This window comes from Plectropomus leopardus, chromosome 23 (assembly GCF_008729295.1).
Source record: "Plectropomus leopardus isolate mb chromosome 23, YSFRI_Pleo_2.0, whole genome shotgun sequence".
Lineage (NCBI taxonomy): Eukaryota > Metazoa > Chordata > Actinopteri > Perciformes > Serranidae > Plectropomus > Plectropomus leopardus.
The window spans coordinates 5,531,674-5,547,290 of record NC_056485.1 but is presented as its reverse complement, the minus strand read 5'-3'; the positions used below and the strand labels follow the sequence as shown (position 1 = coordinate 5,547,290).

Sequence of the window (15,617 nt, the reverse complement as noted above, 5' to 3'; positions counted from 1 at the left end):
CCTGTATGTCAACCTGCTTTACGCTGTAGTTAAAGATGCTTTAAGATGATATGATGCTGTTTTATAAAAAGGTATGTAAGCTGGTATTGGCTGTAATAAATAATCATGTTCAAATTCCGAAACACTTTTCTTGGCAATAAAAACCACAACATGTTAAGATGGTCTTCAAAAGTAGACGTTTATTTGGCAACTCTTATCGTGGTTCGGTACAAACGAAAAAAATAAAGCCAAACAAATGTGTATTGTACAGAAAATCTTCATTGGATGCTAATTGTCCTCTGTGCATACAAATCAAGGACTTCTTCACTCACCCTGTCCATCAGGTAAGTGTTAATGTATTACAAACAAAACATCAAGAATACAAATACTCTTATGAACACATTAGGATCGCTTAAAAAAAGAAAGGAAGTGACAACAAATCAGGTCACCTCGGAAACATTGAAGCATGACGATGAGACCGAAATGAGATTTAGTGCTTTTTTTTTTGCCAAAAGGAAGAACTTGAGATCAAAATCCATCTGTCTTTCAAACCCCTTTTAATCAGTGAGTCTTTCTGCACCACTCAGATCATGGAATCACTGAGCGCCTCTTCATCTACCCGTTCTGCAAAACTTTCCTCTTGTTCCATTATGTCACTTCAAGATTGGTGACTTTGTTGATAATGTGGGAGCGCCGGGGCACACACTCCAGGTCAAATTTGCTCTCGTATATGGTTGGACAAAGTTTCCAGCGGTTGTTTCGGTAGATCCCCAGGTATGTGTACACGTCTGGCTTGTAGGTGAGAGGGCATTTGACCCCTGTGGCGCGGATGATGGAGTCCAGCTTTATAACCTCTGTCTCATCTGTGAAGTTCTGGTTATAGGCACATATCACCTGCTTGCCCTCTCCTTTGGGGTCATGTGGACTGACTTTAACAAGGGAGATTTTTCCATCCAGGGCGGCTCTGGCCACACACTCCCAGGCATGGTCCAACTTGAAACCAGTGTCCAAGTGCATGAGCCATTTGCCCGTGAGTACTCCGTGGTTCAGAGCCAGCTCCTTCACCGTCTGGAAGCTGACAGGCCGCCCACTGGCCAAAAGTTTCTCCCAGCTCTCCTGGAGACCTGTAACATCCCCGCTGCTGGGGCAGTGGTTCAGGCCCAGCACAGCGATCCACCCCACAGGGCTCACACCCCCCTCCTCATCACCAAATCTGTACACCTGCGAGGGCCCGTTGCTCTCCAGCCAGCTGTCAAACTCGGATCTGGGAGTTCTTCTCGAGTCAAACACAATCCAGGGGTCCATGTCTGCAGCCATGGCCTCCGCTGCGTAGGTCTCTGCGGCATAGGGGGTCTCCACCTCGCCGTCTGCAGGGGCCCCTTCCTCCTCCATGATACTGTCAGTGTTAGGCAACTGAACAAGTGCTGGAACTTAACCTATGAACATGAGAAAGGTGTTTTGTATTAAAATGTATATTTAAACCGCAGGTGCAGCCTCTGTGTCAGTTTGCAGTACTTCAAAATCCCGGAAAAAAAACAGTGGACAGCTGGATTGTTAGCGGATGTTTACAGTTATGCTGCTAACGTGTTAGCCTGGTACATTAGCAATACTTGTTCAACCGCTAACAGGTTAATTCATAAAATAAACTTACTATCCATGTCATGTGTATATCTTCGTTATCTGACGTGTAACTACAAACGACGGAAATATTTAAAATTGCTTGGCTCCAGTCAAAATATAGCTAGCAAGCTAGCTAGCCATTGTACCAAACGTCCATGTTCGTCTTTTGGAGAGTTTTGGAGAAAAGGCTATTTACAGCCAGCTGTTGATCACACCTAAGGTTATAACATGCATGCTTGACATGGACTTATCGTACAGTGATGGCAAACTATGGACTTTGAGGTTTAACCTACCCGCAGTTGTTGAATTTTTCTCCAGTGTTGTTCTTCCGCACAAGCTGACTGCGGCCAAGCTGGGCGCCGTTTGGGTTATGATGCGCATCTATTCATGCAATTATGGTACGGGTGCTGAGAGTAGACAAAGTTGTGAAAAACACAAACAAATCTCAAACTACAATGAATTCTTCTATTTTCTACACATTGTGTATCCTATAGCTATATAACAAACTCTATGCAAATTTAGTATGTCACTTAAAAAGAATTACCTTGCCTATCGACTAAGGGACTGTTCATTATTTATGAGAGGGGAGGAGATGGTGCAAAAAGGGGGAGGAATGTCGAATACATTTTTAAGCACTAGGGAGTGACTTGCCTTTTTATATTTTGGCCTAGTAAAGGTGCGTACAACTTCAAATGGCTGTATTTTGTATTTACTTGCAGATTGTTAAAGAAAATTTGATATCCAAACCTGCAGGTTTCCTTTCTTTTAAAATAGCCAAAATTACACCATTTATCATAGCCAGAAACCGTACAAACATAATTTATTGCTGGCTTTTTGAGTTTCCAAAGGTGGGTCTGGAGGATAGCCTATGTTTACTTTAAAAATTGCCAGAATTGCACCAATTATCATAGACAGAAACTGTAAAAACAGATCCTATAGTTGGATTTCCATATTTCTGATGGCAGGTTTGGGCGGCATGTTTTCTTTAAAAAATGCCAAAATTACAATATTTATCATAACCAGCAATTGTAAAAACACATTTTAATCTTGGATCTTCAAATATTGGATGGTATTTTGACTCATTATATAGGACTAATGCTTCAGTCAGAAGAAAAGAAGGAAAAAATATATGCTTGAAATACTAATATTTCATCAAAATCACTTAATCCACATGTCTCATGTAAAATTTTGCCCCCAAAATAAACTGTTTGCACTAACTAACCAGAATGCATGACAAGATTGAAAAAACAAGGCTTTTTTTTTTTCAACTCCAAGATATCATGTTCAACTTTTAACTTTCAAACATGAAAGTACTGAGATTGTTGAATCTCAGATGGTGAGATCGCTACTGATTATTTCTTTGGTTTCCAAAAAATAAATAAATAAATAAATGTGCGGCACTTCTTCTGCCACTAGACGGCCATACTTGTGACCAATCACACCTGAAGCACTTTTTGCACTTACTAAGGGTTTTTTCCTTAAGTCTAAATTCTTGCTTGTGTTGTACGTCGCTTTGGATAAAAGCGTCTGCTAAATGAAATTGTAGAATTGTAGAATAAAAGAGTATGTTTTTAAAATCAAACATCTACTTTATGGTGGAGGGTCATGTATTTATCCCAAGTAACTCAAGGAAAAATATTTGTTTTGAGGAGGGTAAACAAAAATAGTCACAGCCACCCCTCCCTTCTGACAAGTAGAGAACAGTCCCTAACTAAAAATACAATTCATGCTGCATTACGAGGTTCATTTATTTCGGTACTTTATGCAAATCTAGGATAAAGTCGTTAATAAATGTTAATTTGGGCAGTGTTAGTTTTGTGTGGCTATCAAAGGCAACCGTTCTGCATCATTAGATGAAAACTAAGGTAGTTTTTACTGTCCAAAGTTTGTCCAAAGCTGACGGCGCTGTGACCCTGCGGCAGCGAGCTGAGCTGCCGGGAATGAGCGAACGAGTGACGACATGCTAGCGAGCTAGCAGGGAAGCTATCGCTATCTAGTGTGTGCGCGGTTGAGGTGATTTATATATGATATAGAGTAATACTACACAATATAGCCCTCCTTACTTTACACTAGCCATTCAAGTTATTTAACTATGCCCAGCAAAAAGAAGAAATACAACGCCAGATTTCCTCCGGTAAGTTTAAACTTCTCATAACCGGTGTTTAGAGTAGGCAACGTTAGCAAACTGGGAAGCTAACCTGTTTAGCTAGCTTGAGTGGAATTCGGCCTGTTTTATTTCATAGAGAGCCTAAAGCTAAAATGCAAGCATTTTCACTCGAAAATGTAAATTACATTAGCACCATAATATTACGTCGTTGGTGTACCGAAGCCAGCTAACTTCCTTGTTTGCTAATGTACATTTACAGCGTGCGACGTACGTTAACTAACTTAGCCAAGTTAGCAAGTCCACTCTTTGTCGTTGTTTTTAGCATGCCAAGCTAAGTGAAACTACACGTTATAACTTAAATATGAGCAAATCAGTGTTTTGTAGGTGCATAAATAGATAGCTGTTGTGATATTTGCATTTCAAACACTATAGAAACTCTAAACAATATGATAGGAATGAATGGTTTAAACATGCCATTAAAGTCCTATTATCGTGATAACGATTATTAGATAAACTTGTACTGCATTTTTGTATCAATTTAGCTGTCTTGAATACTATATTTTATTTTAAAAATATTAAAAAGTCAATATGTTCACACACATACGTAATACTAACCATTTTGTCATTACAGGCAAGGATTAAGAAGATTATGCAGACTGACGAGGAAATAGGCAAAGTGGCTGCAGCAGTACCTGTTATCATTTGTATCCTTCTGCCAAATATCTTTGCTATTCTGCCCCTTTCATCATCTGCATGTGTTTTGAATGCACAGAATGATGTTAAATTTATCTTGATTGCACGAAACTGGCACAAGCAGTGGGAAGTCATATTTGAAAAGTTGGTTGTAATCACAGTAATGATTGTGTCACAATCATCTGAAGCAGACTGGTCATGTTTTTCATCTTAAAGGTTCTGTTTGTATTTTTGTTACCTTGGAGTGGCTGTTTATATCTGCATAGATAGAAGTTGCTATTTTGTTCCACAGAAGTCAAGAACAGAAAAAAACAAACACTGGCTCTTAATAGTTAGGGCAGGGTTTCCCACACATCCATTTATTTGTGACGGTCCACTACGATTAACACATCTGCCACCACATACTTATTTCCTATTTTTTGAGCTGGATTGTTCTTTAGGAGTGCTACCATGTGGTTATTCATTGCACAGTAGGCACAGATGCCATAAAAGAACGGTTCATTGTGCTGGGTCTAAATGTTTGCTTGCTTGCTTGCCTCTCTCATCTATCATTCTGATCGACCGATCGATTGTCACTGTGTGACTGAAACTCCTAAAACTGCTGCTGAGGGAAAAAAGAGAATTCATGACAAGTTCTGCCTGTGCTGCATTCAAGGACCTGCAAAAACATCCAAACTTAGAGAGGCGGTAAAGACTGAATGAAAAAAAAGTCAAGTTACAGATTCTAATTCTGTGGAAAGACTGTAGGGCCTCTGCATTTGTGTGTCAGCCACCGTCATTCAGCCACTGTTATTTGCCATTAAATCTTACACACTTTGGTTTTTTTTTTTGGCTTTGTGCAAAAGCTACACCACCAGTGAATCTGTTTTATTGAAAACAAAAGACACAGACTTGCTGCATCATAATTTCCTTGACTAAGACATCAGCGAGAGCTTTGGAGCTTTTTTTGGAATCATTGCTTACAAAGGCCTGTCAAGTCACCCAGTCTAGGAACGCAAAGACAATGACAACATCGCATCTGTAAGCGTCTGTGTTTGTTTGTGTGTCTTAATGAAGAACCAGAATTGTATCACACTGTTTTGGAGTTAACATTGCAACAGTATTGTAGGTCTGACCATGTGTGCTTTAACAAAATATTTACACAGTGTTATTGTTGATAAATAAGCATCACCAATGTGATTTATTGTGTAAGTGGGTAAAAGCAAGCTAGAAAAATCTGCTAAGTTTTAAAAAAAAAATTGTTTACATCCTTTTACTTTAATGCAGCCAACAGCACTTGTGATTTTTACAATGTCCAAAATCTAAAACAATATCTTGTCTCATATCACACTACCAATTTAATGTCGATGTATCACCCAGCCCTTAGTAATCTGTGTGTTCAGTTAATGCTGACTGACATACCACAGGTGGAACTTCAGGCAGCTAGATAATTAAAATAAGTCATTAAAAGCTGTAATTTAATTTTGGAGTCATAAAGCTAAAAAGTGTTTTGTCTTCATCTTCAGACACTTCAGCAGCTTATTGTATACTGTATGGTATATAGTGAGAGTACACCTGTGATGTTACTCTGATAGTGATGCATAGAGCAACCCTTGTACCTGAAAGTATTTTTGGCCCAGATGCAGCTGCCAGGAGAATCTCCTGCGCGACTGTAGGCGGGTTTCCATTACAGATTTGCACAAAACTTAGGTCGATAGAAAACAATTGCAATTACAATTGCAAGAATACTGTGTTTCCATTGAGTGATGTTCTGCGACTTCTCCTTTTATGGAAAGACAAGCCTCTTATATGTGGGAGCAGCCACAAATTAGGGTTCTCCGGGAGGTGATAGTCCACATTTCACCTAGGAATTATGGATTCAAAATTTCCGGATGATCTGCTCAACTTTTGAAGAGTTATGTGATGCAGTAAGACCTCTTGTAGCTCCTGCTGCATCATGAGGGAGTCAGTTCCTACGTAGCGCATAGCCATAGCATCATGTGACCTATAAAAGCAAATAAAGTGTTTCCATTGCAGTTTTGCGATATATGGGTCTATCCAATCACCCAAAATACCACCTTGTGAACGTAAAAACGTAGTTTTTTTGGAAATTGATGTATTTACATTAGGTGTATTTTATATTCCTAATTTCATTTTGTGCGATTCGATGGTTAATGGAAACCTACTTTGTGATTCTGCTACTGCGATCCCCATGTATACAACATTGGGTTGATTTTATTTTATTTTATTTTTTTTACTAAATTCAGACTGCACATAAGGATGAAATTAGTGTAGAAAATAATGTCCTGATTTTAAATCTCGTGTCCACAGAAAGCAGTGTATCGAGCTGGAGCAACAGTTTGATTTCTTGAAGGACCTGGTGGCAACGGTGCCGGACATGCAGGGCGAGGGGGAGGAGAACCACACAGAGGGGGGAGGAGAAAAAGTCCCACGCAGGTATGTCTGTCACACACACACACACACCAGTATGTTTGCATAGCACCATGACTACAAGGAATTAAACACTCAACACTTGGAAATGGACTCAGAGATTAACATTATCCCGTTGGACAGACATGGCCAGACCATGATAATATGTTTAGGATTACGTCTAATCACAGGTCATGCAGCTGACTCATTATTCAGCTTTATCGCTTGATTTGTCATTATCATAATACAGTCATTTCTGATAAATGTTTGCACCCACACTTTTAGGTGGAAGAAGTTAATCACTCAGCAGGGTGTAAGGAGGGTTACCTCTTCCAGGAACAGCTGCCGCTGTAAATTGAAACAGACTAAAGCAGTATTTTTGTCACCCTTTGTGATTATTCCGGTTTCCATTTTGTTCTGTGATAATATACTGACTACAAAAAAGAAAAGGAACAAAACAAGAGAGAGCACACTAATTACTGAGGATGCTATAGAAGAGAAAACAGTATTGACTGTCAAATCAAACACTGGCGCTGCAGCTAAATTGACGCAGCGAGCTTGGCAGAAAGTTACACAAAATAAACGAGGGACTTCTTTTCATTAAACAGTTTGGCTTATTCAGTTGTGATTTAATTTAAAGTGGTTGTAAGCTCTCAATATTTAGACACGTTGTCTCATAAGGGATTGCAGCAAGTATAGTCACAGCTTTTTTGAATATAAATTGCTGGACTTAAATTTTTACCAGCAGTATTGGCCACATTGTCCCCCAAGTCAGAATTGTCTCTGTTTATCCTAATGCATGGGTGGTAAATGTCCCTGCAAAAGTATGCAGGACATTTGTCACATGAGCTAAAAGTAGGGCTGAGGGATATGGCTCCAAAATAATATCACAATATTTTTAGGCTATATGACGATACACAATATATCTCTCGATATTTTTAAAATCTCCTCTAAACACCTTAACTACGAAAATACAAAACTGTTTTATAAACTACAGTTACAAATAAAGTAGCTACTGCTAAAAGAATACAGTCACACAAACTACTGTTATAATAAAGTCTGATAAAACAAGGAACAGGCCGCAGTACACATTTTTGATTTATTGCCCAGCCTGAGCTAAAAGTAAAATGTGTCTGACTACTCAAATTAAAAACAATTCAGAACGAACGTTCAACTTTTTATGCCTGCATGCTGGAGACAGCGTTGGCAGGAAGCATAGTTTTTTCAGGTTGTCTGTACCATTCTCATGGACACAATTTCTAAAGAAAGTCCCAAGGAAATTTCTTCAAATTTGGCACAAACATCCACGTCAGCTGAACCATGAACTGATAAGATCTTGGAGGTCATAGAGCAAATGTCAAGGTCACTGAAACCTTATCTGTCTTATTCTTATGAACCCGATATACAAAGAACACAGGGAATTTTTTTCAAATTTCGCATAAACATCAACTTGGACTCAAGAGGTATGTTATCTCTAAATGTTGCATTTAAAGATAACATACCTAATGAAGTTCAGCATGGCTTTTAATGACAAAATCAGTCATTGCTGCCTTATGTGAACAGCTTTCAGACCAAACAACAAGCGCTGTCATGTATCCGTACAGGCCAAGAAGCTTTTTCAGAGGCTTGTTGCATGACCATGACTTTTAATATCTCTCCAAAATTCACTTTCCTAAAAAACTGACACCACATCTATTTTCACAGAACAATGTTTTCCTTCTGTTTCCTCCCAGGGGTCGAAAACCAGGGTCTGGCCGCAAGAATGGAGGAGCTGGCTCCAAAGGCAAGGACAAGAAGTTATCTGGCACAGAGTCAGAGCAAGAGGTGGGACTTTATTTATTGCTGTCTACACTTTTATGGAGTTATATTTTCCTGAGTGCGCAGCTGGAAATTTTGAGCACATTAAGATATTTTTATGCAAGCACATACATTATGTTTTAAGGTGCAATTTCCATGCGCTTTTCATTGATTTGTGTGTTTGAGGTAAGACGGCTGACTGATATGTTTGTTGTGATGCAAACAGGACGACTCTGAAGACAGCGAGACGGATGGGGACGAGGAGGACGGCTCTCAGTCAAGCACAAATCTGCAGGCTGCATCCAGGTTCCACAGGTATGGACTCGCATCATTTGTACTGAATATTGTGGATCCAAACTGTCCACTCCACAGCGATCTCATTCACACGTCAGTATTTCTAATTTTCCTTCAAAGCTGCACAGTCAGAGGGGAGATGGTACTTTTTATGTACATGCTGCTGTAGCTGTTCCGCAAAACCCAGGCAAGAATCATTTAAACCATCAGCTCATCTGAAAAATGATTAAATTTGTAGATACATGTTTTCCACTAGATGGTGACACTGTTGACTAGACAGTCAGTGTGGCTCAGTGATAAAGTTGGGCGTCTAAAATGTTTAAAGTTTGAAAAATGAAAAAGATATTTTGATATAAGTAATCTTATTATTAAATTGTGTAAAAAAAAAAAAAAAAAAAGACTTTTACTTTATAATGTATCTTCATCGTTTTTATTTTGTCTAGTTGTATCAAATATTTACTTCATGACAAAAAAACTGTATGTATTTAGGACAAAAAATGACACAGTAAGAATATATTTTTAAAAGAAATACAAAAACATATGCATAAACACAAACAGGAATAAATAAATATGGAAATGAATGAAAATAATCCAGAAATAATCAGTTCATGCATAAATGAATAAGATGTGATGACTAAACAAGACACAAATTAACATCTTATATACATTTCTTTATTTTTCATTTAAATCTGTGTCTGTAAGTTCCCAAGGTAGGAAGCTCTAACCTCTGCATCGATTTCTGTTTATGCATGTATTTATTATTTTACTAATTTATTCCTGTATTTATTAATTAATTCATCTGATTTCCAAACTTATTTCTGCATGTTTTCATCTTTGCACTTATATACAGATTTCCGTATACCTGAATTTATTTATACATTTCAGCATTATTATTCTTTTATTTATTTACGAGATTATTTATTTTATTTATTTATTTATTTACACATTTCTGTATTTATTTATACATTTATTCATTATTCATTCACTTTAATGCCATAGAGTGACAGTCATAAAATCAGTGAGAGATTTTTGCTCAAATTATCCCCCATCTGTCACACAGGACAAAAACATCGGGCATCCTGTGTGTATTTATTTATACATTTATTCATTATTCATTCACTTTAATGCCATAGAGTAACAGTCATAAAATCAGTGAGAGATTTTTGCTCAAATTATCCACCATCAGTCACACAGAACAAGAAAGGATATATCTAAACCCCAGAGTGTGTTGAATTTAGGAACGGTGCATTTAATTGCTTCTCATCCTCACTTTTCATTGGTAAAACAAAGAATGTGTAACTCTGTTTGGTTCTGTATTGGCCTCCACTGCTCCTGTAATGAATTTAAGAATTGTGTGCCACCTGTTCAGACAATCTGATGGATTGTTTTACAGCCAAGAGCAGGGAGAGGGCGCTGTTTTTTCACTAGAAACAAAGCTAAAACCAGAGTTTGTCATCAATTGAAACTCCCAAATTAATGGTGAGGTCCCTGTAAATGATTTTTTTCCATTTGTTGAACCCTTTGAAAACCACTTATCTTGTGCTGCTTTCCAAGACCGTTCACCAGTTTTTCAACCTTTTAAACCTGAGCAAATTGATTTCCTTCACAAATATGGTAAAAAGCCAATAAGCAGCTTGGTAAGAAAAATTCCACGATATGCAAGACATTAGCATGTTATGGAAATTAAAAAAAACAAGGGGAAAATATCAAGGGATAAAGGCTTGAAAAAATAAATGTATAGCTGAGTATCACAATTACATATTTAAAACTTTTTTATTAGGTCAATTATTATTTCATTTTGGTATACTTTTTTAAAAAAAAATTATTATTATTATTTAAAAAATTTTCAAGTATTTTCTACAGCTTTTTACTAATTTCCTCCTAATTATTTGGGTCATTTCTTCTTTTGTTTGCTCATTGCCCTTCCATGTTTTTGAAAGAAATTAAGCCAATTTGGTCAGGTTTCAAAGGGTTAATTGGCCCAAAGTCACAGTTTGACTGACATGCAGTTGCACATGTATAATTTCAACATGATTAAAATGCATCTTGTTTTTTGGTGCTCTGACAATAAGCATACAATCGAGTGAGTATTCTATATAGTTAGTTTGTTGAGCGCTTTTTTAATTCCAGTGTTGTAATAGGTTGTACCCCCTAAGGGTACATTTGATCTGATTGACTCCTAACACCTCTGCCTGTGTCCCCCACAGCTCAAACGCACCCCCTCAGTACATGCACATGGGCGGCGTGGTCTCGATGGGCAGCATGGCTCCCGCACAGCCTCAGAGCGGCATGGCCTTCGCCCCCCACCCCTCCATGATCAGCGTCGCACCACCTCCCCCAGCCCCGGAGCCGCACAAAAATGAGGACGACGACGATGAAGACTATGACTCTTAGCTCCTTCCTCATCCACTGCGCACTCACACACACACACACACACACACATACATACCTACACTCTTTCGACATTATTTTCAATATCTTAAGTTGTTCTGGCGGCGGCCGCTCGACGCCGAGGAGGGAAAGACTCTTCACCGCGGCCCTCAGCAGCCGGCTATTACAGACACCGCCGCAGGAGACAGGAAAAACTGATGTATATTATGTGTTTTAATTTTCATTTTTTAAAAACAAAAGGTTTTATTTTATTGTAGAGGAGAATCCGACGAGGATGTTTTTTAACAAGTCAGTCGTTCTTTTTTTGACTATTAAAAACAGCAGTGGTAACTGTTTTCGCCCCCCCCTGCAGACAGGATAGGTGTGGTTTGTGTTGCCTTGTAGCTTTTTCTTTTGGCACTTTTCTTTCCTCAGATCCTCTGTAGTCGTGAAGTGAACAAATCAGTCGCTCAAGGTTGACTGGATTAAAAAAAAAAAAAATCATAAGTGGTAGTTAAAGCCTTGTAATGTGCATATAAAAGCAGCTAGCTGAGTTCAGGGCAACAGTTTGTACAGTATTTGGAAGGTTATCAGCACTTTTTGTCTCGCCCATGAAGTGTTATATTACTGTTATCGATTGGCTATGAACTACTGCTGCTGAGCCCCACTTCCCGGCTTTGTCACAACTCGCCAGTCAGTCCAATTGTCAGGCTGTAACATAAACAAGGAAGCAGGTGTATTTTTACTATAGGTTCGCCAACCACAGCTTTTGTTTTTTCTATTTTTAATTCACATTTTAATCAAAAGACCATAAACCTCCACAACCGCAGTCAGCCATATCAGCAGGTTAATGAGTACCATTTTGTTTGTCGTTGTTTTGGATGCTGTCGGAGGTTAATTCTCTGGCCGTTGGACTTTGTATATTATTTTATACGCCCATTAAATTCCCCTGAATTGCGCATCAGAAGTATACTGTGACTCTCGGACCATAACTTTGTTTTTAAAGTTGTTTGTCTCCTTTGTCCACTCTCATTTCTATTCTGGCCCCCGATTTTGGTTCTTTTAGATTGTTTTAAATGTACCCGTCGAAAACAAGAGATGGGGCTCCCGTTTATGTGTCAATCTCAGTATGAAATGTTTCCGAATAGACAGTTGACACTGTATTGTAAACTTTTAACATTCTTTTTATTTTGTATGGGTGAAATAAAGTTCATATTTCAATTAAAAAAAGCAAGCTTTCTCTGTTGTGTTTTTCCATATCATTAAAGGAAATGCCTGAAATGCTTTCCACATCAAGCAAATCTGCAGCGGCGCTCACCTTTAGACTCAGTTGTTTGTTTACCAGCTGGAAGGGCAAAACCTGACTCCTGCGGCATCTTAAAGCAAAATATTTCAAAGTGCTTCCTACTTCATATTTCAATTTCATAGATGTGGAACATCTCCTTTGTAGTCCTGACTTGATGCTGTGCCTTGTTACACTTTTTGATCTTTGTACTCTTTGTAGAGCCCGAATTCCAAAAAAGTTGGGACGTGGTGTAAAATGTAAATAAAAACAGAATGCAATGACTTGCAAATCTCTTGACTTATATTTATTTAGATTCAGTCCAAAGACAAGATGATTCGTGTTCAAACTGACAAACTTTATCATTATTATTATTGTTGTTGTTCTTTCTTTCTTTCTTTATTGTAATACAAATATCATCCTGAATCTGATGCCAGCAACACCTTATAATAATACTGGGACAGGAGCATGTTTCCCACTGTGTGACATCACCTTTTCTCTCAACAACATTCACAGTAAAAAGTACTAAAACCACATTGTGAAAATACTGTGTTACAAGTAAAAGTCCTGCAAAAGTCATTTAAAGTTAAAGGAAATGTAATCAGTAAAATGTACTTACAGTATTAAAAGTACCCAATTCAGAAAAAAAACTTTAAAAAAAGAAAAAAAACAAACTTCAAATTATTTTTTAAAGTACTTTGAATAATCAAAATAGTTGGCAAAAAATCCTCAATCAATTGGCAAATATTTTCTATTCATCTATTTTTAATTAAAAATCTTAAATTTTACTGTAACTAGTCACTAAAGCTATCAGATGAATGTAGTGCAGTAAAGCTACAATATTTCCCAGTTAAAGTTTAAAGTGGCATTAAGAGAAAATGCATGAGTACAGTACATTTACCTCAAACTTGTACTAAAGCACAGTACTTGAGTAAAAGTACTTAAAATTTCACCACTGGTATTTTGCAATATAAAAAAGTTTCCCATGGATGTATCTCATGTTGAGTTACTGGCCGATGACTCATGCAGCCTGAAAGACAAGCGCTTGTATTTATCCTCAGCCTCCTCCTGACATTTGAATCTGATAAGAACAAGACAGTGCAGGTTGGAAAGGTGTTCATAGAGAGGCGATTGTTTCCATCACAGACACGCTGTATTTCAAAGTAGCCGGCACACTTGGCCCTGAGTGTGTGTCCGGCCCCTTTCCTCTTCCTCCTGCCTTCTTTATTTTTCAAACAGCCCATTTTGTCGTGTAAATGCAGCCGCCTCATCCACCCACCCCCCACACCAAGCAACCCTGAGCCGGGGCTGCAAAAACAACTGCATCCTTCCTGCACAAGCGTTGACTCAGCGGACTGCGAGGAGGGTGGGGTAGGCTGTATGATCAATGTGTGTGTATGTGTGTGTGTGTGTGTGTGTGTGTGTGTGGGTGTTGGGGAGGGGTGAGGAAGGTGGTTGACTTTAGGAGGCTGGTGTCCAAACAAACGGCAGCCATGGGGCGGGGAAGGAGGGAGAGAAGGGGGAGCCATCAAAGGGCTGACAGAAGGAAGCACACTGTTTCCACACGGCCGCCAGCGGGGCCAAAGGTGGCCCTCTGATTCCCATCCCCTCCCATAAAGCCACTGGCTTTTAAGCAGCCTGCAGTTTTGGAAACATGAGAAAATGTTGCAAAAAAAAAGGAATTCCCCGACCTTTTGACGAATAAAAGCCCTTCATTGTGTGGCTACATGAAAAGCACGTGTTTAAAATGCACTTTGTGTTTTAGCCATGCTGTGACCTTGATCAGAGAGCACACTGGGAACCGGCTCATTAATATATACTCTCACACCTCTGAGGGCTTTTCTTAAACAGTATGGCTACACCTCACCACGGTAGGTGATGGTGGTGGATGAGGTACCTAAAAGCTATGTTTGAATACAAAGTACAGATTTTTTTTTACCATTAAATAACTTTTGATTCACCTTTAAGAATATTATTTAAGTAGAACCCTTTTGGAAGGACAAGTCATTAAAAAAATACTTGTCTTCTTAAATTCAGTCAACTTCAAATTTCCAGGCTTCCCAGACACTAACTTTTTCACATTAAAACATATTGTTAATTTTTACTGTTCAGACAGAATTCTGACGATTGTGACGTGCATTTCTTTTTAACATACACCACCTTAAAGTGGAGAACACATTACACTTGAAGAAAAACAAGATCTATTGTACAAATAAAAGAAATTAAAGAACAAAGTTCCAGTTTTTCCTTCCCTACCATTCCTTCATTCCCTTCCTCTCTTCCCTATTGTATGTAGCATAATAAAAGTGTACATTTTATGTAGTAAATGTAATGAAGTAAAGTCAAAGTTGACAGAAATATAAAAACTAAAGTCAAGTGCAGATATCCCACAAAAATATTTGAATACTGTAAGGAAGTATTATTACTTTGTTACATTACACCAGGTGACGTGGAATATTTAGACATATTGTAATATGTATACCAGTGGTGTGAACTTGAATCACATGACTTGGACTTGAATCAGACTTGAGTCAGAAATTTAGACTCAACTTGATGATGTCCCAATGACTTTGGACTGTCTTAAAAACTGTTGATACCCTCCCATAAGCCCAAAAATGATAAAGTTCCTTTATATCCCTTTATTTCCCAAATCAGCTAACATTGACATTATTCATTCCCAGCTGCACTTAAGTTCCTAAATCCACTTTGAACCACTCCGATGGCATCCAGTCAAACTGCGGGAGAGAACTAACGTTACGTTTTTAAACACCAGTCCAGAAAATAGATAATTTTGTTGCTACACAAAAACTGCACAGTGGTCAACTAAAAAAATAAATTGCAGAATGTGATATGGTTAAAAGTTCAGACGAAGATGCAAAAACTTCCAATTTCATGCGGCATTTGAAGTTACGTAGAGATTGGTGAGTCAAGGCTAATATTAACATGGCGAGCTAATGCTAAGGTAACGTTATTTGTTGTTAAACTGCCATTAGCCTACATTTGGTGAAACAATGACTTGGTCCCACCATTAAAGTAAGGCATGCTAAGTTTATTTACATATGAAAC

The 15,617-nt window shown here is 38.3% G+C and overlaps 2 protein-coding genes across 2 annotated transcripts; one reads left to right on the top strand and one right to left on the bottom strand.

The window, feature by feature from the left end:
* Nucleotides 1–153: 153 nt before the first annotated feature.
* Nucleotides 154–1,965, bottom strand: c23h11orf68 (chromosome 23 C11orf68 homolog). Its single transcript, XM_042512053.1, has 2 exons — nt 1,893–1,965; nt 154–1,415 (listed from the first exon to the last, which is right to left on the bottom strand). The coding sequence occupies exon 2, from the start codon at nt 1,369–1,371 to the stop codon at nt 628–630; it is 744 nt and encodes a 247-aa protein (XP_042367987.1). The 5' UTR covers nt 1,372–1,415; nt 1,893–1,965; the 3' UTR covers nt 154–627.
* A 1,547-nt stretch (nt 1,966–3,512) lies between these two features.
* drap1 (DR1-associated protein 1 (negative cofactor 2 alpha)) lies at nt 3,513–12,265 on the top strand. Its single transcript, XM_042512796.1, has 7 exons — nt 3,513–3,733; nt 4,338–4,410; nt 5,326–5,419; nt 6,710–6,835; nt 8,542–8,632; nt 8,832–8,920; nt 11,107–12,265. The coding sequence occupies exons 1-7, from the start codon at nt 3,692–3,694 to the stop codon at nt 11,291–11,293; spliced, it is 702 nt and encodes a 233-aa protein (XP_042368730.1). The 5' UTR covers nt 3,513–3,691; the 3' UTR covers nt 11,294–12,265.
* Nucleotides 12,266–15,617: the final 3,352 nt, after the last annotated feature.

Excerpts from the sequence above, each read along its gene's own strand:
- drap1 (XM_042512796.1), top strand. The coding sequence starts at position 3,692 with ATGCCCAGCAAAAAGAAGAAATACAACGCCAGATTTCCTCCG. Across the intron at positions 5,420-6,709 it reads ACAATGACAACATCGCATCT|AAAGCAGTGTATCGAGCTGG; the intron begins GTAAGCGTCTGT and ends TCGTGTCCACAG. Across the intron at positions 8,633-8,831 it reads GCACAGAGTCAGAGCAAGAG|GACGACTCTGAAGACAGCGA; the intron begins GTGGGACTTTAT and ends TGATGCAAACAG.
- c23h11orf68 (XM_042512053.1), bottom strand. The coding sequence starts at position 1,371 with ATGGAGGAGGAAGGGGCCCCTGCAGACGGCGAGGTGGAGACCCCCTAT.